General features: G+C 62.0%; 5 protein-coding genes across 5 annotated transcripts; all 5 read right to left on the minus strand.

Annotated features, from left to right (window-relative positions):
• Positions 1 to 1434: 1434 nt before the first annotated feature.
• LBRM_16_0700 (conserved hypothetical protein) lies at positions 1435 to 4515 on the minus strand (the record flags this gene model as incomplete). The annotated part of the gene is made up of 1 exon (XM_001563622.1): positions 1435 to 4515. One exon carries the CDS (start codon positions 4513 to 4515, stop codon positions 1435 to 1437), a length of 3081 nt encoding a protein of 1026 aa, XP_001563672.1.
• A 582-nt stretch (positions 4516 to 5097) lies between these two features.
• LBRM_16_0710 (conserved hypothetical protein) lies at positions 5098 to 6687 on the minus strand (the record flags this gene model as incomplete). The annotated part of the gene is made up of 1 exon (XM_001563623.1): positions 5098 to 6687. One exon carries the CDS (start codon positions 6685 to 6687, stop codon positions 5098 to 5100), a length of 1590 nt encoding a protein of 529 aa, XP_001563673.1.
• Positions 6688 to 7607: 920 nt separating this feature from the next.
• On the minus strand, positions 7608 to 12866 carry LBRM_16_0720 (putative ubiquitin hydrolase; the record flags this gene model as incomplete). The annotated part of the gene is made up of 1 exon (XM_001563624.1): positions 7608 to 12866. One exon carries the CDS (start codon positions 12864 to 12866, stop codon positions 7608 to 7610), a length of 5259 nt encoding a protein of 1752 aa, XP_001563674.1.
• Positions 12867 to 14835: 1969 nt separating this feature from the next.
• LBRM_16_0730 (conserved hypothetical protein) lies at positions 14836 to 17082 on the minus strand (the record flags this gene model as incomplete). Its single annotated transcript, XM_001563625.1, has 1 exon — positions 14836 to 17082. One exon carries the CDS (start codon positions 17080 to 17082, stop codon positions 14836 to 14838), a length of 2247 nt encoding a protein of 748 aa, XP_001563675.1.
• A 748-nt stretch (positions 17083 to 17830) lies between these two features.
• On the minus strand, positions 17831 to 19654 carry LBRM_16_0740 (hypothetical protein, unknown function; the record flags this gene model as incomplete). Its single annotated transcript, XM_001563626.1, has 1 exon — positions 17831 to 19654. The coding sequence occupies one exon, from the start codon at positions 19652 to 19654 to the stop codon at positions 17831 to 17833; it is 1824 nt and encodes a 607-aa protein (XP_001563676.1).
• Between the last annotated feature and the right edge of the window lie 2057 nt (positions 19655 to 21711).

Raw genomic sequence — 21711 nt, forward strand, 5'->3', positions numbered from 1 at the left:
AAATGAGAAGAGACGCACAGGCGAGAAAAAGAGTGCGCGCACACGTGTCCACAGCAGCTGCGAGTCTGCGTCTGTGTGAATGGGCGTTCTATGCTGGATCGAGCTCAACTGAAGAAGAGGAGGTGCCTGCCTATGGTGGATGTGGTGGTGGTACACCGATGAGCAGTTGGACACGAGTGCGCCGAGGGGACTCCGTGACGGTGCGCGTAGAGGCCAGCGGCTCGAAGCGCACGTGTCCCGCGGTCACGAAGGTGAGCAGGGACACACGTGTGTCGCTCTTTTTGCTTCAGAAAGTGGAGGCGCCTGCGCGTGTGTATGCGAGAGAGAGGCGCAACTCCCGTCTTTCGTATCTGCGCGTGATGGGGTATGCAGGGGGGGGGGGGGCTTACAAAATGGTCGCTTCCTCCTCTGCCTGTGTTGTTTTCTGGCGTCCGCCCGAGGTGAGAGCATCAGATAACCTATCCGAGAAGCGCATAGTCACATAGATGTGGTGGTGGTGGTGGTGGTGGTGGTGGTGGTTCACCGAGAAGGCATTCGTAGCGCCCAAGTTGAATCAGGGCGAGAAACCCCAAAAAGGGAGCCGACAAGTCCACACAGACGGTGATGAGCGAGAGAGCGGAGGGGGTGGTAAGTACGGAAAGAACGAAGGAGAAAGCGCATCACGGCAGCAGCAGCAGCAGCAGCAGCACATATGGGCAGAGAGAGGCACAGGCGGCCCCACTTTCTGGTGGTATGAAAAAGCGCGCGTACCCTTCCCTGTGTCACAGTGAACCACAACCACAACAACGACAAGAGTGGATCAGCTGCGAGGAAACCGTGTGGGTGGGTGGGCGGGTCAGCAGCGCCTCACATGACCCTCTTAGTGCCCAACACCCCCTTCGCAGTCCAATGGATCAGAGAGGCTTGAAAGCGATAGTGCGTCATGTGGCGAAGAGGGGGGGGAGTGGGTGCCCCGTAGAGGGTGCCGTGTTTTTTGGTGCCTTCTACCACACTTTTCTCTCTCTCTGCCACCTGGTGGGCGTGGCGCTGCCTCGAGTAGGCCATCCACTGCACCGCAGACACACCACTCGCCGTTGGGGAGAGAGGGCATTTTCTATGTGCCTTGGTGCCAACGGCAGCCGTCGCTTCTTCTTCACCCCTTCCCCTCCCCCCCCGGCTCACGATCTCACTGTACTTTAGCGTCCGCGACGGGTATGACCTCTCGCGCAGAGGGCGAGGCGCACCGGTGTGGTGGGCGGAGACGGGAGAGAAGGCGACTCCGGCGTGGGCGCGGACACGCACGCACTCACTACACATGCTACGTCTGTGCACTGCAGTCTTTAGCACTGAGCGGGAGAGGGAGGGAGAGACAGACCAGGAGGAAGAGGGGGCAGACGCCCAGCACGCCCTTCTCACCTGCTCCACTGCGCTGCTTTCCCTCCGCCTTGGGGCGCATTAGAGCCCGCGTCTCATGGCGTGCTCGGCTGCTGTCTTCTGCAGCTTCCCGATCGCAGCCAGCAGCTGGTCATGGCGGCGAATGTCACGCTCCAGCTGCTCACGTGTGGGCGAAACCTGTGGGGCCATGGGCAAAGGAGGCGACACGTGAAAGAGGGAGGAGGTGGGCGGATGCGGTATGAATGCCTCAGGCACGGAGGCGGGAGACGAAGCTGGAAGATGGCTGTGACACTGACGCTCAAGTGTGGCATCGAGCGGCCACGGGGATGTACTACGGACTTTATGTACGTGGCCCTTCTGCACCCCACCTCCCACCACGTCTGCCCAGGCGGAGGCCGCACTCGTGTCGAAGGGCGGCGCATCAATGAAAACTGAAGTAGTGGCGGGAGAAGGGTGGCTGCTGTTGGTACGGTATGGCAGCGCTTTCCCTGACGGGGGTAGCGCCGACAAGGCCTGACTTGACCACGCGGTACGCGAGCCGTAGTGTGGGTTCAGCGGCTGATACCCCGGCACACCGACAAACAGAGGCTGCTTCGCTGGCGAGGGGTGCAACGAAGAAGCCACGGGACTGGAACTGCTCGCTGGGGGCGACGGCGCGCCGCCTGCTAGCTGCACTGGTGGTCTTGCCTGCAACAGCGGAGGTGGCGTGAGAAATCGTGGCTCGAATTTCGCCGCCCCTACCGAGGAGATGTGTGAGGCGGAAACTAAGCGCGGAGGGGCGTAAGGATGGCATAGCTGACGGGCTGATGAAGATGCGACTCCTGCCGCTGCAGTGGCACCTGGTAATGGGAGCTGTGTTGCCTGCGCAACCATAGGTGCTGGCGCTGAGGGGTAGCTTGGCAGCGGTGGCGATGACGCCTTACTGGGCACGGCATTCTCGCTAGGGTGCGCTGCTGCTGCCGTTGAGACAGCCCTTTCACACGCACTGTCCCCTCCCCCAGCCATGACGCCTGCTTCTTCATCCGCCACGGTGGACGTATTCGTGCTCATCAGCAGCTCTACATGGCGTGAAGTGAGCGCAGTGCCGAGTGCAAGCGGTGGCGGCTGGGCGGCCACCGATGAAGGCCGCGGTGGCAACGGCGCGACGGAGGCATCGCTGACCCACGTCGCCTCTGCGCCTAGCCGCTGTTGTGGCTGATGCTGCTGCTGTAGGAGGGCAAGACAGCGTTGTCGCCACGCGTCCGCCTCACAACGCAGTGCTTCGATGTACTCCAGAGCGTCGTGTACAGGGGCTGCCGCATTGCCTGGGGTCGCGTGACCGCCCGGGTTGCCGTCGTCGTCCTCAGTGGCCATTGTTCCGCTTCGGTGTGCGGGAGCAACCGCCAGTGGTGTCGCTACGGCGGGTTCGTTGCGTGCAGTATCACCCGCACCCACAACACCTTGCACGCTGCCTTGTGGTGCTGCGCCATCTTGTGAAGGCAGACGTCCTTTACCCTCTACTTCATCCTGCACAGTCCGTGTGTGGTGCTGCTGACGATGGCAATGCCGCGATCGGTCTTGCTCCCAGCTAATGTACTCGATCATCTCATGGATGTCTGCCAGATCGGCATCCCGCCGTGTCGTATCGTCCGTGTACCGCGCCAGCAACTCATAGTAGCGCCTCTGCCACACAAGCGCCTTTTCCCTCCTTGACGATGAGACTCGCGTTTCGCCCGGTGCAGGCAGCGCGGCTGCGGAGTTGGCGCATCGCGTTTCCTTTTCCAGCTCGCCACCTCCACCAGCCGCGCTTCGAAGGCGGCGATGTCGCCCTAACTCCGTCGCTGAGGAGCGTGGATGATACCGGGTCAGTGAAACAGACGCGCCGTATGATGCGAAACGTTCTGCACCACCACCGCTAGCTGCAGTCGTCCTATTACCTTCGTTGTCGTGCGCCTTGTGGTGGCGGTGCTTCGGCAAGCGAGTATGGGTTCGGTGGCGCTTGGCACTGCCTCTACGGTGCTGCTCCTCACGTCTGCAAGGCACATCGACGGCGGTGTCACGACGGCTGTGGATACCGGAACGCGCCCGCTGCCTTGGCCTCTCTGGAGCCGAGTGTGTTCGTGGAGGCCGATGAGGTTTTCGTGATGTTCTGTCTCGCCCGTGTCTTGGCGATGTGGTGGGGAAGGACTCATTCGATGCACACCGCGATGTCTGAGAGGGGGCCCCGCGTCGCACTGGGGACTCAGCAATGGAGCTGGGTGGGCTGGTGGACGGTAGACTGCTGGTAGTTGCAGACGCGGTGGCGGATGCCGTGACGGGAAGGGAGGACCTTATCAATGACGAGCAGCGGTATGGGGAGCGAGGAGAGGAGGAGTCGTCCGACCGCGATCGACGAAAGGCAGCGGAGACTCTCCTTGTCTTCTTTGCAGCCCGCGCAGAGGTGGGGGCCGTCCTGCACGTCAACTCCCCACCTTGCGCGTTGGCGGGGCATTGCCGCCTCTTGCTCGTCTCCGCCCCTTGGTTGTGAGAATGAAGAAGCGTCGCCTGCCCAGCTGCGGCGGCGGCCTTTGCCTCATCGCTCGTGGCAAGGCGCTCGTCGGTCCCCTGCGCTGCAGCTTTGGTGCTTCGCTGCGTGGGGACGTCGCTCAGGGTAGAGTTGCCTATTGCTTCTGCTTTCACGGAGAAAGAGGACTCCATCTGATGAACGCGCTGCTGCAGCTGACGGGTCATGTAGCGGGATTCGGCAAGGTGTCGTACGAGCTCAGCGACGTCGCGAACGCCGATGCGGGAGATGCTGCCAGACGCAGCAGAGTGAACAGAGAGCACAGTGGAGTCCGCTGGAAGGGAGTGGGAAGACGAGACAGCCAACGGTGACGTGAGAGCTGATGCTGCAGGCGCACCGGCTTGGCGGGGAATGACAGGAGGCTGCATCTTCGCTGAGGAATGGAGACGCTGTGGAGTGAGGGCAACACAGGGCAACGGTGATGATGGCGATATGAAAGTCGCCTGTGGGTCGGCCGTTGGCACACGAGCGCCATTCGAGAACCACCGAGGTGGCTGGGGCTGTGGCGGTGATTTCCTGCAGTATTGACGTGACTGCATGGTGACTGAGGACAAGACACAGATGTCCACACAAGGGGGGGGGGGGGAATGAGGAGGCATAGGAGAAGGTGCCGGGGTAGTTCCAGGGAGGCGAGGGGACGCGGTGGGCACTGTCGATGCAGCAGGTCATGCCTGGGGAAATAAAGTGCACATCTGACACGTATACACAAGACTACCGCCCCTACACGCTGTACGCGGTGAGGTGGCGCGGAAGGCAACTGCCAGAACGATCGGGGGAGAAGGGGGAGCATGAACGAGGGCATAGCACGCACTCTCGTCTGCCACGTCTTCACCCGAGCCCAGCGAGTACGGCCACACGTAACGGATGACGAAGAGAGAGTAAACGCGCGCTTCGTTGGTCTGGGGCAATGCGGCCAAAGGATGCTGAAGACTTAGTTGTGTTGGGCTGTTTGATTTGGTTTGCCCCCCTCTGCCTCCTTCGGCTACACGCCGGGGTAGACGCCGTTGCAGAGGGCAGGGGGCAGTGGGTGGTGGTGGTGGTGGTGACCGGCAGACGTGAATGCACATCCTGCTCATCCCTCTATACGTGCGCGTTTGTGTCTCTGCCTGAATATGTGCGAGTGGCGCTGCCTTCCTCCCCTGCCCCCGCACTCGAGGAGCATCGAAAAGAGTGCGCCGTGCTCAGCACAAGGAGAGGTCCGAGGCGACACGGCGGACAAGGCGCTGCACGAGGCCCACGACCTCGTCGGTGGTCCATCGTCGCTCAGTCACAGGAGGTCCAGAAGACGAGTTTGCTGGGGAACCCTCGGTTAACTGAGCGTCCCTTGGCTCAGCGTGTGTGGACTCCATCACCCCTGATGCATTCGTTGTCTCAGCATGGATGTGATTGAGAGTGCAGCGCAGCTGATCAAAGAGTACCTGTCGAACAGTGGTCGATGCGATGGCCTCAGTGGACGCGGCGGCCAAGAAGCTGGCCCCGCCGCCTGTGGTGCGCCGATTGACGCGCAGTTTCGCTTCCACGTACTCCAGCAACGCATCTGGCAAGCCGTTGTCACGCAAGTTCAGCTCTACCAGCGTGTTGTTCAGGCAAAGTGCCGTGACAAGAGGGAATGCTGCTACACCTTCATGGACACCGACGTGGCAGCCAGATAAAGATGCCACATCGTATTGGAGAGTTGCAGCTAAGCGTCCCTCCTCAGCGCAGTGCGTCATCGGCGTATCCGAGAGAAGGAAGTAGGCGCCCAGCAGGTTGTCCGAGAGGTCGAGGCTCCGCAGCGACCGTGCGACTACGGCCGTGGTTGTCGCAGCGTGTTGTCCACAGAGCGCGGACGCGGGACCATTGGCCCTCGAGAATGAGCGCGGTGCCTCCACAGACCGGGCGACAATGAGCTCGGCAAGCGCAGCTATTGCCGGCCGGCCGCGACTACCGCTGATGCCATTTCGACGCAAACTCAGCACCTCCAGCGAAGGATGCAGCTGCAGCGCAGCGCAGAGCAACGCCAGTTCAGCATCCCGTGTGCCCAAACGGTTGTAGGACAAGTTGAGGGCATGCAGCTGTGGACATGATGCAAGAAGCAACGCCAGCGGCCCGCCATCCGTGAGCTCCGCGCCGCTGAGGTCCAGCCACCGCAGCGCGCTCGTTGCCTCCAATCCAGGGCTAGGGTGCGGATAGAATGACGGTGCGGAAAGTGGCGAGAGCCCCGGTAGACGAGCGATCCCGCCCTCACATCTGCTAGGCGTTCCTACCGAAGCCGGCGTTATGGAAGTGGTGGCCACTTCTCGACAAAGGCAACGCAGCCCAGCGTCGCCGAGGGCGGTGTCACGCAGAGAGAAGTTGTGCAGCGGCACGGCGGCCACCACACTTCGCAGGGTCGCGATCCACTCCGACAGGGGCATCCATAGACCACCAAAATCGACTGACAGTCCAGCCACGCGTGTGCTCCCTTTACCAGCATCGGCATCGCAATGCGGCATCGATGACGGCATCGCGGTCGCCGCCTCGGCATCATCTTCGCCGCTACGGCTTGCATGTCGCGTCGCTGTGGCGGCGGGGGTGCCGTCGCTCTCTGAAGAAAGCCGTCCTCGGCTCTGCGCCAGCTCTACCGCCTGCAGGACACGAGAGAGAACCCCTGGATGCATCTCCACCCTCTCTTCTGTGCAGCAGGCGCCGTACAGAGAGAGCCACGTCCGCACCTGGGCCGCTGCAGGCGCTACGACGGCGTCCTGGTCACTGGCCGAAATGGGAGCGGCCGCAAACGACGGCGACTCCATTTCTGGCAATTCTTCTCGGGGAGGAATGGGGGGAGGGGGAGGGGGGGGGATGAGGGAACTCAACGCCTCGCAAACTATGCGTCGCTGGGCGGGTGCGTAACGCGCTGTCGAGCGGTACGCCGTTCTCCGGGTTGCTTAGGGCTCGCTATGCAATAGGCGTGTAAACGTGTTGTGGTCAAGCGGTGGGGCAGAAGCGTGCATGCGCACCGCCCAAGACGTTTAAGGAGGAGGTAGAGGAGGTTCGGAAGGCAAGCCCACCGCAATTCCCTCCTCCTACACACAGGCGCGCTCACAGCAGAAGAGGGCAGAAATTGCATTGTCAATACCACCGCCGCCCAAGTACAGATGCACAGCGCAGCAGCCGAAGAGAAGATGAAGACAGACATCAGCCACAACACGAGTGAGGGAAGTGAGGGCGCAAAGGGGGACGCTCGCTTTCATTTCACTCGTGCCCACTGGGCATCTGACCATCAAAAAGATGCGACTTTGGCTGAGCAGTGATGAGTTGTCCATCCCAACCCCGCCGCTTTTCAGCTGCGGTGAGGGCACGCCCACACACACACGCGCGCGTCACCTCCACCCCGTTCGATGGATGCTCGGCGGAGCTGAACGCCAATGCGCGATAGAGAGGGAAAGAGAACGACTGCACGACACGCACCCTCGATGCGGCCAGTGCGCTCCCTGCGTCTGCCTGGGCACGTTGCTGTGCATCCTACGATTTCTTTGCTGCTGCACTGCGCCTGCTTAGTCTCATACTGCTGCTCCGGTTGCTGTCTTGGGCACGTAAGTCCACCAACAACAGACGCAGTCACACACACACACACACACACACACACACGCATACGCACTGAGTCGCTTCCCCATGACGCTTCCTGTCAGCACCAACTCCTTCAGCTGCTGTCGCGGTGTACCTCGGGACTCTACACACGCGGCAACGGGGCCTCGCACATCTCGCACATCACCATATCAGGAGCATTAAGGAAGGTGCACACACAGCATGTCACACCCTGCTCCTCCATGGGGCTTGCAACGCCGACGGTAGGCACCGCACCAAAGACACCGACGGCAGCCGCGCTGACAGCGTGGGATGCTGCGGGGATGGACCCGCCATGGCCTCCCTGGAGTCGTGTCTCACGGAAAGCCACCGTGTGCTCACGGACGGCCGACGCGGCAGATGCGCCACCGCGAGCGTCGGCTTGCAGCAGCTCCGGTGGAATTGCCTCCCACTCCTCGTCGATCGCCTCTGTCGTGGCGCACGTCTGCGCGATGATGTCGACAGACTGCACGGAGAGCGTCTCGCCGTCACGGATGCCTAGCTCCTGAAGCGTGGCGTCGTCGAGCTGCGCACTCCCCTCCGTGGTGTGCGGTGGCGGTGAGCGCCGCTTCAAGGGCTTGTTCTTTCCGCGCCCAATCTGCAGCACCTCGGCGGGAACAAGATATCCGTGCTTCTCGCGCAGGTGCGCACTGATGTAGACCTTGAGTTGCCCCAGCGTCGTGTAATAGTGGATCCCCGAAGGGATCACATCGGTTTTGGTCGCGACGATGCTGCTGACACCCTCCGCAGCCTTCACAGTGCTACCGCCGGTGTGCTGCACCGAGGCCGAGGTCAACACGCTCACCGCGTCGTAGTAATTCTTGCGACTCTTCCTCACGTGTATGTTCAGCTGCAACGAGCCATTCACGAAGGACTCGCAGTGAACGTCAAAGTTGGCTAGCATCGTCGCGCAGCACTGGGCACACGTAGGAGGCACCAGTTGGCGCACGCCGTTGTAAAAGCGCACCTGAATGACGGCGTCCGCGACGGGAACAGTCGGCCCGCGTGCCCTCGTCATCGGAACCGCCGCGGGCGGCGGCGTCGACGGAGACGCAGCCTTGAAGTTCCCTGTCGAGGAGGCGGAGGGATCCCTTGGCTCCTTCGCAGCCTCAGAAGAGGCCACATCCGCCGTCGCCTCGACGTCCACGTCCGTCACCTCCGGGCGAGGCTCAGCACCGCCCAATGCCGCCTCGGCAGTGAATGCACCCGCGCTGCCGCCGGTCGACGTTGTCGAACGCTCCAGCATGCCCGGTTCGCCGTACTGCGTCAACAGCGCAACATACTCCTCCATCGGTAATATCACCATGGGCGGTAGCCAGCATTGACTGCGGTGCTCTGCTGCCGAGTGGCCCGTCGGCGGCGATGTCGCGGACGACGCACCGGCCCGCTCCACCTGCACATCGTTCCAGAGCAACTCGGCCCGCTTCGCCCGCGTCCCCTGCCAGAAGCAATCAGACGGGTTCAGCCACGACACCTCCAGCAGGCTCGCGCAGTGCTCACACTTGAGCTTTTCGAAGGAGATGCGCGGCAGCGCCAGCAAGGCCTCGCCATACGCGTCCCCGCCCTCTTTGTTAGTGCCGGACTGGCTGTCCTCGCTCTGCATCGCCGCGTACCAGCGCGCCACCCACCACGTCGGCACACAGCCATACGCAACGGTGCAGTCTGGCACCGCCTGCGCCATCAGCTTCTTCAGCGTCTCCTCAGCATGAGACAAGCGGCTCTCAAGCGACTGCGGATCTGGCGCGGCCGCTGCTGTAGTTGCCATTTCCGGTGGCGACACTGTCGTAGGAGAGGAAGGGGGGTTCGCTGCTTCTCCAGCGCCTCGGCCATCATCACGGCTGCGTCTGCAGCGCCGTATCGTCACGCGCGCGTTCCAGGCGGCGTCGCGTTGCTGCCTCTTCGCCAGCACCGTGCGCAGTCTCTGCACCTCGCTGGACTGGTGGGCCACTCGCTGCTGATGCGACTCGGACCACTTCTTCACGTACTCACGGTACTCGCGCTCGCCGTGGTGTTTGAAGAAAAGCCGATTCGGGTGCTGTGCAGCGAGTAGCTGCTCCTCGCTCTCCGCCCCGGTGGCGAGCAGCAGCTGCTCGACCCCGGCGGGAGAGGTCATTGCGCCAGCAAGCCACAGAGACGGGTAGCGCTTGCGCTCCTCCATCCTCCTCATGCGCTTCTCGTGGCGCGAGGTGAGATGCTGCACGCTCGACTGCATGCACTCGCGACACGTCGTGCTCGTTTCCGAGGCAGGGATGAGGGGAAGTAAGAAGTGTTCAATGTTGTCTTCGTTTACGCTCCAGTGCGGGCTCGACGTGCGCAGGACGCCAGAGCGATGCGCCACCGTGAGCAACTCCACAAAGCGGTGCACCCAGTAGCGCCGCAAGGAGTTCGGGATGGCCACGACGTGTTGATCAGAGCGCACGGCACCGTGAGGGCAAAGCAACTGAACCGACAGGTCCCAGTCGCCACGGCTGACGTTAAGGGGGGCCAGGCTAAACGGGCCGCCAGCGTTCGCAAGAGATGTAGAGACTGTCTCGGGCACCATAGAAGACGCTGAAGAAAAGGCGGAAGAGGCGGAGGCGGTCGCCGTTGCCGCCGGCAACGGCGGCGGTGCCACCCGTGCCTCGCGCATCACCAGCACACCCGTGTAGCCCTCGGACTGCCGCACGCGGCCCCAGCCAAGCTGGCTCGCGTAGAACGAAGCCCACACCTCGACGATGGTCTTGCTGACGAACACACGCTGCTGTTGCTCATCGGCCTTCTCCTCTGCATCCTCAGGCTGCCGTGTGCTCTGCGTACCAGCAGTTAGTGCAGCGGCCTCGGGCCCGGTACTGCTGCTGACCTCGTCGTTTTTCCCGCCTGCCCCGTGGCTCTTCCACTGCTCCGACTCTTCCCAGGCGCAGGTAAGGCTGAGCTCCGCCTCCTCATCCTCCGCAGCGCGCGATGCGAGCGTCTGCACTCCAGCGGCCATGGCGGCGACACAAAGCGGGCACATGCTGGCGTCCGTGAAGGCGCAACTCGGCTGAGTGTCGCAGGCGGAGCCGCCGTTAGCCAGCGACTCGCGCAGACGAGCCGCCATCGACGCGCCCAGTGTGGAGGACGATGCAGAGCTGTCGTTGCTTGCCGCTACTGTCAAGGGTGAGCCGCAGACGCCGAGAAAATAGGTTAGCTTGGCATACGCAGATGCCGAGACAACCTTGTACGATGCCCACGGTAACACATAGCCGTGTGCACAGGTTACCGAGGACAACGCTTGCAGCAACGAGTACTGGCGCACCTGCTGATAAACCTCTTCAACAGTCTGCATGTGGCCGTGGCGGAGGAAGCCGACCGTGGCCGTCGCCACAGCCCTCTCCACTGCAACACTGGTGCCACTGACCGAGGCGCCCTCCTCGCACCCAACAGCAATCAGCTTCGTACCAACACCAGCAGCACTGCTCGCAAGCGCAGAGTTGGTATCATCGCCGGTAGAACCTGTGGCAGCGTCCGAGTCCTTCCGGTTGCGCTTCAGCTGCGACTCGGGACCGCTGCCGAGCGCCGCCGCGTCCACGTAGGCAGGCAAGAAGAAGCGGCCAAAGTGCTGCAGCCAAAGGGTGGGAAGCACGTAGAGGGACGGTGGTGCCGCTGCGGTTGACAGCCATGCCGGGGGGCTCGTGGTGCTCGTGGTGCTCGTGGGGTTCACGAACACGGCCTTCGCAGCGGCGGCCCACAAGTCGAAGAGCGCCGCCACCTGCGCACGCTGCCCCGTCCAGTGGTGGCGCTTGGCGACGCACTCACCATTCACGCGATCAACGTACTGGCGCAAGTACACGGGGTACTCTGCCGGGATGGGGGCGACGCTGGTGGACGGAATGGCAGCGACAGGCTGCGGCTGCAGCGGCTTGCCCGGGCAGGGGGAGGCCGACACCGACGCAGAGCTTGGAGATGATGGAGTGGGGATGCGGTGATACACGAGCAGGTAAGCGTCTGGCGACGTGCCGCGCTGCCCTTGGTAGCGGTTCAGCCTCGAAACCTCTGCGTCGTTGAAGTTCAGCCACGAGCTGCTTCTACCACCGCTACTGCTGCCCGGTTCCGCCGAGGCGCTGGAGACCTTTCCGTGGTAGGTGTAGTGGCCAGATACAGCGGTGTCGCCAAGATGGTTCACGACACCGCGCAGCTCGTACATATGATGGCTCTCGCTCTGCTCTGGAGCCGCGCCGTCACCACCAGCGGCTGCAGATGTATTGCTCCACTTCTGCTCATGCCACTGTCGCATGTACGTCTCCATGTCGAGCTGAAGCGGAAAGGAGGCGGTGGTGGTCACTTTGTGTCGCTGCAGCGTGTGCAGGTCGAACTCAAAGCGGTTCCAGTGGATCACAAGCACATCAGGTAGGGTGCGCATGTACTGTAGAGAAGTCGCCACCGCCGTTTGGCCGCACTTCTCGCACACGAAGCCATCCACCGCCTCCGGCTTCGAGAACTCTGACAGGGAGTCCTCTAGGGTAGAGCAAACAGGCAGCGAGAGATACAAGAACGGCTCGGCTCGCTTGGCGGACCGGCCGCACGCGCCACACTGCCGGTCGTAGAGGAGCGTTCCGGAGAAGGTGCTGGTGACGGCGGCCCTCACCATTGCACCACAATGGCACCGCAGCCAATCCAGCAGCAGCGTGAAGAACTCCTGCGCATCCTGCTGCACCTTCACATCAAGGGAAAGGTACGTGGCGAATGATTTCGGGTCTGCGCCAACACCTTCGCGACTGAAGGCCATTAGTGCAAAGAGCTCCCTGAGCCCCGACTCGGCCAGCTGGCTAACACCAGCGCCACCCTGGGCATCTGTCACCGCTACGCAGTGACGATCGTGCCCTACGGCGTCATCAAGAATCGCTCGGCGCACCGGAGCAATGCTAAAGATGAGCTGCAGCACGGAGCTGAAGTAACATGTGTTCATCAAGTTGCGCACGCCACGCCACAAGCAAGGGAAGGTTGGGTCGCTCATCACAGTGCGCTCGGCTGCATCGTCAGCGGCCGTCGCGCTCTGTGAAGCCTCTGCTAAGTGTTCGCAAGTGCTCTTTGTGGCTCGTACCGTGCCGTGCTCGCGCGCCGACGAGGCGGACGACGACGCGACGTCGCCACTTGCCGCGATTACACTGCTGCCCTTCACCGTAGGCAGTGGCACCACGTACGGGCCGTCTCCCATTATTGCTCTCAAGCAGTCCTCGCGCGTCGCTGCGTCGCTGCCGAGAAGCTGGAGCCCCACCATGCACTGCGGCGACGCGGTGCAGTTCAGCAGACGATCATTCTTGGCCGTGTGCTTCGTCATGCATGGCGTCTGCAGGCGGTACGCCTTGCGTAGCAGTGCAGGTGGCAGGGCAGTGCGCAGTGCCCGCATCTCCTCGGAGAGCGCGGTGCGTTCGTTGGGGTGTAGAGACGACTGATAAGACCCTTCTTCTCCCAACGAGTTGGCAGAGGCGGCACAGGTGTCTCTGCCCATGCTGTCCTCCGCGTCAACATTGATCACTGTACGACCATCCTCCACTGCTGCCCCGGCAACCGACTCCATGGAAATGGGGCTGCCGGCAGTAAAGGTTGACGGTGGCGCCAGCATCCCCAGCAGCTCTTGCCGAGGGGTGTAGTGAACACGAGCACATCCCTGTAGCACCTCCGACGCCCAGAGATCACTCGCACCAAGCTGGACAGCAGACGCCGTCTTCGCCATGCAAGCACTCATGAATGTGACTGTCCCTTTTGGGGTGATCACGAAGAGGAAGGGAAGTGGCAAAATGCAAAACACGCGAAGGCAACGGGGAAGTGGTGAGGGGGGGGGGGGGGGGGGGGGCAGCGCGGCGAAGAGCGCCGGTGCAGCCAAAGTAGCGGCAGTCGATCGAAACAACAAGAGGAGGAGGAGGAGGAGGGGGGTGGTCAAGCAGGCGCACGTGCAAGTGTGGAGGTATCGGAGAAAGGCAAAATGTGTGAGACAAGAGAGTAAAAGACACTCGCCGATCAAATTAGTGGACTTTGGTCTCAGGGGTGGGGTGGAGAGGGGAGGAAGAGGAGAGCCACGCCAGCCGCCACCATCGACGTCGACTCACGTCTCTCTGAGTTAAATAAAGTTGGGATTCAAATGAGCCAAAAGTGAGCGCGCGTGTGGGTCCGTCGATTAGAGAATTCAGAAGTAGGAATGCGTGAATTAAGCCACTCAAATGTATCTATCATACCCCTCCCCCCTACCGTCTCCCCCTCCCCCCCCACCACCACCACCACTGTCGATAGAATATAAAGGGGGTCGGATGTGGAGAGGTGTACGCGGCGATTGCGTCCCTCGTCTCTGTCGCCAAGAGAGAGGGTGTATGGAGGGAGGAAGAAGGATGCGTATGGCTAGCCAACACAGCACACCGACTGCTACACACGACACCAAACAATAACGAGAACCAACCAACCAAGGTAGAACGAGTTCCTCCCCCACCTCCTCCACTACTATTACTACGGTGTGTTCGTGTGTGGTGACCGTTGCCTTTCGTTCTCCCTCGCGCACGCGCGGAGGTGACCAGGCAGGCAGGCAGGGAAGGGGGGGGGGGGGGCAGAAGGGGAGGCGTTTTGGGAGAGGGATGGCGGCGGCGACTTTACCACCAACGTGGGCACGATAGAGGGAGAGACCGGGGAGGGGAACAAAGAAAGCAGAGCAGAGATGACGGTTGAGTCAAAGTCACCACGACATCAAGTGCACAAGTGACACGATGCGGAGAGGAGAGACCGAGAACACGGTGGAAGAAGGTCAGATGCAGAACCCTGCCTTAGCTGGAGACATGATTGAGCAAGCACGCGCCAACACTGCAGCTGAACACGCATGCACGTCCATGCAACGAGCTCACCTGCCGCCCCATCGCCCCCCCCCACCTTGCCCTCAACAGGTGTGGAAGGGTTCAGTGCTCGGCACTCTTTTCCTTCTGCCTAATAGCGCCGTGAGTTGAGTCTTATGTGCCTGTGATATGCGTATGTGCGAAGACAGCTTTACAACCCTTGCGAGACCGCGCCGCCGCTCTTTTCCATCGCCTACCACCTCCTCCCTGGAGGGGGGGAGGGGGAAGCTCAACCGTGTGTGTGTGTGAGTAGGCACGACCGCCGTCCAGTGCGTAACGGACTTGGACAGAAAGGGAGAGGGGGTGAAGGGGGGGGGGGCCTTTTTTGAAGGAAAGCTGTGCTTTGATCCGCGCCTTGTAGCGAGTGGTGTTGCGGGCGCCCCTCCAGCGCTGAGCAGAGCAGAGCAGACCGAAGCCCTCACTCTTCCTAATTAACAAAACCCCCACACACACACCTTGCCATGGCGCAAGAGAATCACCCGCGGCGAAGCCAAGACCCCTTCATGACAGTAGAGTGAGTAGTGGGTACTGGTCCGACACGGAGCAGCGCACGCGAGAGTTCACCCGTGCCTGATGCGACGGCGATGGCGACGCCTCCCCGGTTCGGGTTGCCTGGGATACATTGGTCACCTCTGGTCCAGCTTCTCCCGACTTGCTCTCGATATCGCCTCCAGGTGTCTCAGCAGTCGCTGACGGTGTTAGCGTGGTAGGCCTCTGCTTACTGTACTGAGCTGTGATATACCGTGCATGCCAGGCCTGCTCGACTGCCGACAGCTCCACCTCCACTGTGGGCCGCAGTACCACAACACGACAGTAGGGATACTGCCGCAGAAAAGGGTGGGCGGAGAGATGCCCGCTTCGCGAGGCTGGGCCACGGCGCACCCAGCCACGCAGCAGGCAGCGCTGAAACCGCCCCGAGACCTCTGGCATCCCTGCGGTGAGGTCACCCGACGTGCAAACATCGTCGCCACTGACCTCTGCCACGCGATGGTGCTCCGCCCCCGAAGAAGAAGCCGCACCGCCAACCCGGTGCTCAGCACCCTCAACAAACGTCCCTCCCCGCGCAGAAGAAGAGCGCAGTTGCCACGAGCCCGTCGCACGGTCCCGAGAAGCGGCGAGCGGGATCGGGGTGCCGACTGGAGCGTCCGCAGCGACTGCAACAACGGTCGTGCTTGTCACCCCCGTGGTCTGGCCACTCGTCGGCCCTGCAGAAGCCGCATTCTTCAAAGCGCCTTCAGTTGTTGGAGGTTGAGTTGGAGGCGATGATAGAGACTTGCTGGCCGTTGCTTCGGCCTCCTTCATCCGCATGAGGCCCTCCATCGCCTCCGGCGACGCCACGTTGCGAGAGGGCCGAAAGTAGAAATAGTTCGTCGCGTGATCAACTCGGTGCCGCGCACACGTGTTTGTCGTCCGCTCCTGCCCCGCTGGCGACCCTGCCCGCACCCACACGTCCTCGAAGCCGGGGACGTGCTCGCGTGCGCCGGTGAAGAGGTTGCCGACCACCACGTCGGGCCGCACGTGGTGATACACCCAGTCAAGCGCCATGGCACGGTGTGGGTCCAGCTGACCTGGCGCCCGTCCGTGTCGCTTGGCGGCAGACAGAGACGATGGCTGCTGAGTTTGGAGCGTAAAAGGGCTGCCCTCGGCGCTGACCGCAGCGTCAGCCAGCAGCCCCTCGGTTTTGGTGCCGAGACTCTTGCCCCGGTATGAGAGGTCGACGGTAGTGAGCACGCAGCGGTGACACGGTAAGTCAGTCCCGCTGCCGCCTGGTTCGTCACTGCCCTGCTTCGCTGCCGAGCTCGCTGCGGCGCCACTCTCCGATGAGGAGGTGTCCAAGGTGGGGGCATCACTTGTCGAAGAACGCGGAGGCAGAGCGGCAGGGGTGCGGCTGCACAACTCCACCGTGAGGCCGGCACCCATGCCAGGAAGCAGCTGAGCAGCCCAAACAGAATCCTCCTTGATGAAGAGCTGCACTTCACCGCAGCGGCCGTTTCGAGCACGTCCGACAAGACGGTAGCGGCACGAGAGTGACGGGGCAGTTGGGGCCGCCGGGGAGCTAGCCACAGGTGCAGGCGCGTCCATGGTCTGCGACGGCTGCTCATGGGAGCTTGCACTCCGTTGTGCTTCAGTGGTTGGAGGTGCGACTGGTGCAGCTGATGCTGATAAAGGCGGCAAAGCGCTACTTGGCTGTTGCCGTTGCAGCTTACGGGCTAGCTCAGCGCAGTAGATGTGAAAACGCCTTTCCGGTGCCGGAGTTGACGAAGTCGCTACGGTGCCCTCGTGGGGAGTCTTGATGAGCGCCTCCGCGAGCTCTGGGGTGGAGTCTTGGAGAGCAACGACATCCGGCGCAGTGGCTCGAATCGTCTCGCACACGAGTGGAATGCGCTCCATCATGGACAAGCGGCGCCGACAACGGTGATGAGTATGGCCTGAGCCGTCCACAGCCCAAGACAAGAGAGAAAGCGGCGGAGGAGATGCAACGCGTGGCGGTCGCAACGTGGACAGTGGCTGCGACGGCGACAACTTCGACGTGGACGCCGGCGTGCATGACGATGGAGATGGGGACAGCACAGCAGACAAGGCCTCTGTTGATACGTAGCGACACACAATCACCACCGTGCTAGTGCTACCGCACAGACACGCAGCACAGGTGCGCCTGAACGAAGTAACGAGGTCATGCGTCAAGCAAACCCCATGATTTCTCATGCGATGGGCCAGTTGAGCACCATGAGGTCTCTGCCCGAGCATCGTAGGGCCGTTGCTCTATAGCAGGTATGCCTAAGTGCCCGTGTGTGTGTGTGTGGGGGGGGGGGGGGGGGGGGAGGGTGCCGCAGCGACTGGGTCATCAACCGATGCAAGAGGAAAGGGGGGTGGAGAGAGCGGGCGGAGATGTGGATGAGACGCCCTTTCACCACGAAGACACGCACACACACACACACACAGACGCGGACACGCACGAAGAGGAAGAAGGTGACGAACGAAGGTTGCAGAGTCGGTGGAGGTGCTGTTCGATAGAACAGAGAAGAAATAAAGGGAAGGATGAGGAGACGGAGAAAATGAGATTAGATGTAGTGAATGCCGTCCATCGTGGGCACTTAGTGTGTGTAGCAGCGTCAACACAGGTGCCTACATCCACCGCGCCCTCCTTCTCCCACTCCTCAGGAGAGAGAAGAGAGAATAAGCAGCTCCCCTCTTACAGGAAGAGTAACCGCCCACGCATGCCGCGTTCCTCTCAGAAGAGACGCGCGCTCGTCTAGAGATGACATACACGAAAGGAGAGGGGACGGGCGAGGCAGACGAGGGACTTTCTTTGCTCTCTCCGCACATCTCTTCAGAAGACGATAATTCGCCAGTGCGTACGCGGGGCGCGTTGGGGTAGTCTTCGCAGGTGTTCTGCAGGACAGTACGCACACCGCACAATAGCGGCGAGATGCGCCTCGACGACACGGTCAAGGAGAGCTGAGATACGGGCACACACACACATACACGCCACCTCTCAAACGGTAGGATGAGTCGTCCCCTGGGCTCTTGCGGTGCTGCGTTCCTGCTGCTGTCGCCGCCGCCGAAGGAGCTCCTCCTCCATTCGGCGGCGCGCACGGGTCGCGCAGACGGCCACGCGATCGGCAGTGAACCAGTTAGCCATACGGGTCGCATCTGCTGCTGCTGTCGACGAGGACGCTGCACTCTGCTGCTGCTCGCTTGTGCAGCTCACCAACAGTTCTTCCAAAAAGAGCCCTGTGCCTTCCTCCTCGCCCCCAACGTGAAACATGTAGTGTGCGCCGTCGCTGAGGTAGCCCGACGGCGGCGGCTGTTGCTGCCGCTCCCCCTGGCCTCCAGTTTCGTCCGCCGAAGTCGACCCAGCAACAGCAGCTCGCTCGATGTTGGCCAGACGTGCTGCAGCGTCGTCTTGGGGAGAGAGGGAGATGAACTGCATAGGGGGAAAAGCTGTCAGAGGAGCATCGACCGATTCCGGCATATCACCGAAAGCAAGCGCTTGCGACAGCTTAAACAGAAGCTGATGCCGCTCGTGTTGTGCTAGCAGCCATCGCACACACGTCGCCTTGTCTACGCCGCGGCGATGTAGGCACACGCTGTTTGGTTGACTCTTCAGCTCCAGCCCGGCAGCCTCGAGGCGTTGGCGGGCCCCCGCACCTGCCGCCGCGCACTGAGGGCAGCAGTGCCAGTCGCGAGAGGTTGCAGGGGAGCTATTGAACGGTGAAGAATCCGTCGCTGGAAAGACGTGGTTCGAAAAACGCATGGGAATGCCCATCACAATCACCTGCGCCACAGCGGCGTCGTCAGCCACTGTGCCGTCTGCTCGTGGCACAGATTGCACGTCCACAAGAGCGTCGCCGGTCTCCCGGAGAAAGAAGCCGTGCTTGGTGAGAGCAGCGGAACTGAGCACTTTCGACGCTGCAAAGCAGACATGAGGCGTACCTGTGTGAGCGCCGGATGCGCCATCACCTCCACGGCGAGTAGTCACGTGCGCCTCGGCCAAGAGTTGGTGCAGGAGGTCCGCAAAGACACTGTGATATTTGGTGCTCAGGCAGGCAGCGAAGAAGTCCTTCGCACGCGCCGCATCGTGGCCGCAGACGTACGAGGAGTGCTCGAAGAAGCGGACGAGAGCTTGGCGGCCTTCGTCCATGGCGAGCATGCACGTTGCAGCGTCTATCGTCGCTACCCTACTGACGGCGCCGCTCGACGTGGCCTGCGAATCTGCTGTACCCGGCGTGACGCCTTGCTCGCGGTACTCTGTCCACTCCTCCAGCGCCACCCCCGATGGTGGTACCTCTGCCACAGCTACGGCAGTCTCGCCTTTCTGCAGTCTCTCGTCCTCATCAAAGCGTGAGGGGTGGGGTGCCGAGGGCACGCGCCAGTGGGGGTGCAATCGGTCCATGTCAGACCACACAGCCTCCCATGGACGGCTGCGAAAGAGCGCCGCCCCAGTGAAGCCGCATAGGTACAGAGTCCCTGGCGCATCCAAAGAGCCTATGGGCGGAGAGGGACCAGAAGGAGCGTCATTACCACCAGCCGCAGCTGCACCGGCAGCAGTGGCTGCAGCCCTCAACCGAAACAGCGCTGGCGCTAGATCGGGGTACAGCTGCGACCACATGCGCTTGCCAGCCGTGGACACGACGCAGAGATTGCCACCAAGCTCGAGGAAGAGCCGAAGCCACGGCAAGCAGCTCTTGTAGTGAGCGCCACAACCCAGTCCAGTCTGCATGCAGTGCGACAGGGTCAGGTACTTGCCATGTGCTCGAGTCGGGGTGGGGGTGAGGGTGCCGTCCATGTCGGCCACGATCCAGTGTCCACGAAACATGCTCGGCCTCTTGATGGCGATGGTGGAAGAGTGGGGATCTGCTAATGCCGCTTCTCTCTCTCGTGTGTGTATGGCGGTAGTGGGGGGAGAGAGGGGAGAGAGGGAGGGGGCATGGGCGACGAGTAGCGGAAAGAAAGGGTAGAAAAAGAGGGCACACGACACCCATTAGCGGCAGAAGTAGTGCCGAGTGGCGCCAGCAGTGAGCACCTCGACGTGCTGCTTGCGCGTCGCTGCACCACCGCGGCCCACAAGAGATAAAGAGAGGGGGAAAGAGGGGGGAGAACTGAGGGGGGCATACGCGCCCAGCCAAAGGCATCTCCTTGATGGGCGTCCTCGGTGTCTCTGGACGTGGGCACAGCCTCTGCCTGGTGCACTCGGGGCCCTGGCCCTCCAACACAGCCCATCGTCTCTCTTACAGTTAGGTCCCTCCCTCCCCCCTTGGCGCGACGGCACGGATGGCATCTGCGGGCCGGCCAATCGACCGAGTACGCACGAAGAAGGGGGGAGAAAGAGGAAAGAGGGGTGAAGGATGAGTACGTCAGAATAGGTTGGCGTGCGTGTGTATAGGTGAAAGAAGGAGAATTCACTACCCCATCCACACACGCGCTGCCGTCAGCACAGAGACAAGAGGAGACGCCACGCAAAATGTAATAGGGAACGGTCTGGGGGTGGGAAGGGTGAAGGAGATGACGCGCGCGTGGGGGTGTGTGTGTGCAGTGAGGGGCGTGGATATGCCTCATTTTCTGCACATCGATCGACACCCGCATACACGCACACGTGACTGTGCTGTGTACGGCGCCTCCATGGCCTGCATGCCCTCTCTCTCCCCCCCCCCTCCCACAGTAGTACGCAATACTTCCACACACCCCAGGCGCTCGTGGGGAGCACCAGAAGCAAGAGAAAATCAAAGAGAAAAAAAAAAGGGGTAAAGAATGTCTTGGCTGAGCAAGCGAAACACGAGACGCCAAGGGGCAGCACACACATGCACATAGATACCGTCAGGGCGAGAGCGGGGGGGGCAGGGAGGAGCCGGAGGTGGTAAAGAGACAGCAGGACCACGGCAACACACCGGACCCTTCCCATTGCGCGCACAGAGGGCAGCGAGTGCGACCTCACAGGCAGCCATCACTCAGCTCGAAAAAAAATCTGAAGGCGTGCACACGTCGTTTCCTTCATGTTTGCAGCATGTCCATTCCCTCCCAGAGAACAGGAGGCCAAGCTCCTCGGTAGTCCAGGCCTGCCACAGACACATCGTGCGGGTCGAGGCGGCCCTAGATGCGCGCGCCACAGCACTGCACCGACTCAGTCCTCTGCGCACGGCCTCTGACTCAAAGCTTTGCCCACCCCCGCTCCGCAGGTCTCCTTACAGTCGCGCCCACTGTGCCGGTCGCCACCTGGCGCATCCCTCGGGGTGGCTCAGGCTCCCCACAACAGTAAACAGCGAGGCCTGAGTGAGACACGCTCGAGTCATGTCGACACCCTGCGTAGCACATGGGTGGCACACACGTGCTCACCGTCACAGCTCGCTCCGCGAGGCAGCGCCATCCAGGACCTGGCCGCCGACATCCGTAGCGATGCATCGCTCTGGCCTCCCTGTGTTATGGGTGCTTGGCCCTGTCACCGTCAGAAGTGGTTCGGCATTGGCAGGGTTGGGGAATGGGAGGGGCGCGGCATCCCCATATGCAGAGCGTGGGGTCCTGGGCCCTGGAATCCCACGTGCTGAGGTGTGCCCCGCCATCAGGGACGAATATGTGGTTGAGAAAAAAAGGGGGGAAAGCACGACAAGGCGCCTGCACACGCAAGCGGAGGGCACCGTGTTACTCCCCCCTCTCCCCCTCGGCGTAGATGTGCACCTGTGTTGGAGGATGCTCACGTGAACAGCATCCTCGTCTCGTGTAGGCGTGCCTCCAGCCTGCAGCGGGGTGCTCGACCGGCGAGGTCGCGGCGTTGAGTGGTTGCGGCATAGTGCGGCCATCTGCGTACGTCTCTCTCCGCTATGAATGTCTGTGGGCACCTGGACTCGGTGCAAGCCAGCATCTGCTTGACGTCCTAGGCAA

The sequence above is a fragment of the Leishmania braziliensis genome, chromosome 16 (assembly GCF_000002845.2).
Source record: "Leishmania braziliensis MHOM/BR/75/M2904 complete genome, chromosome 16".
Taxonomy (NCBI): domain Eukaryota; phylum Euglenozoa; class Kinetoplastea; order Trypanosomatida; family Trypanosomatidae; genus Leishmania; species Leishmania braziliensis.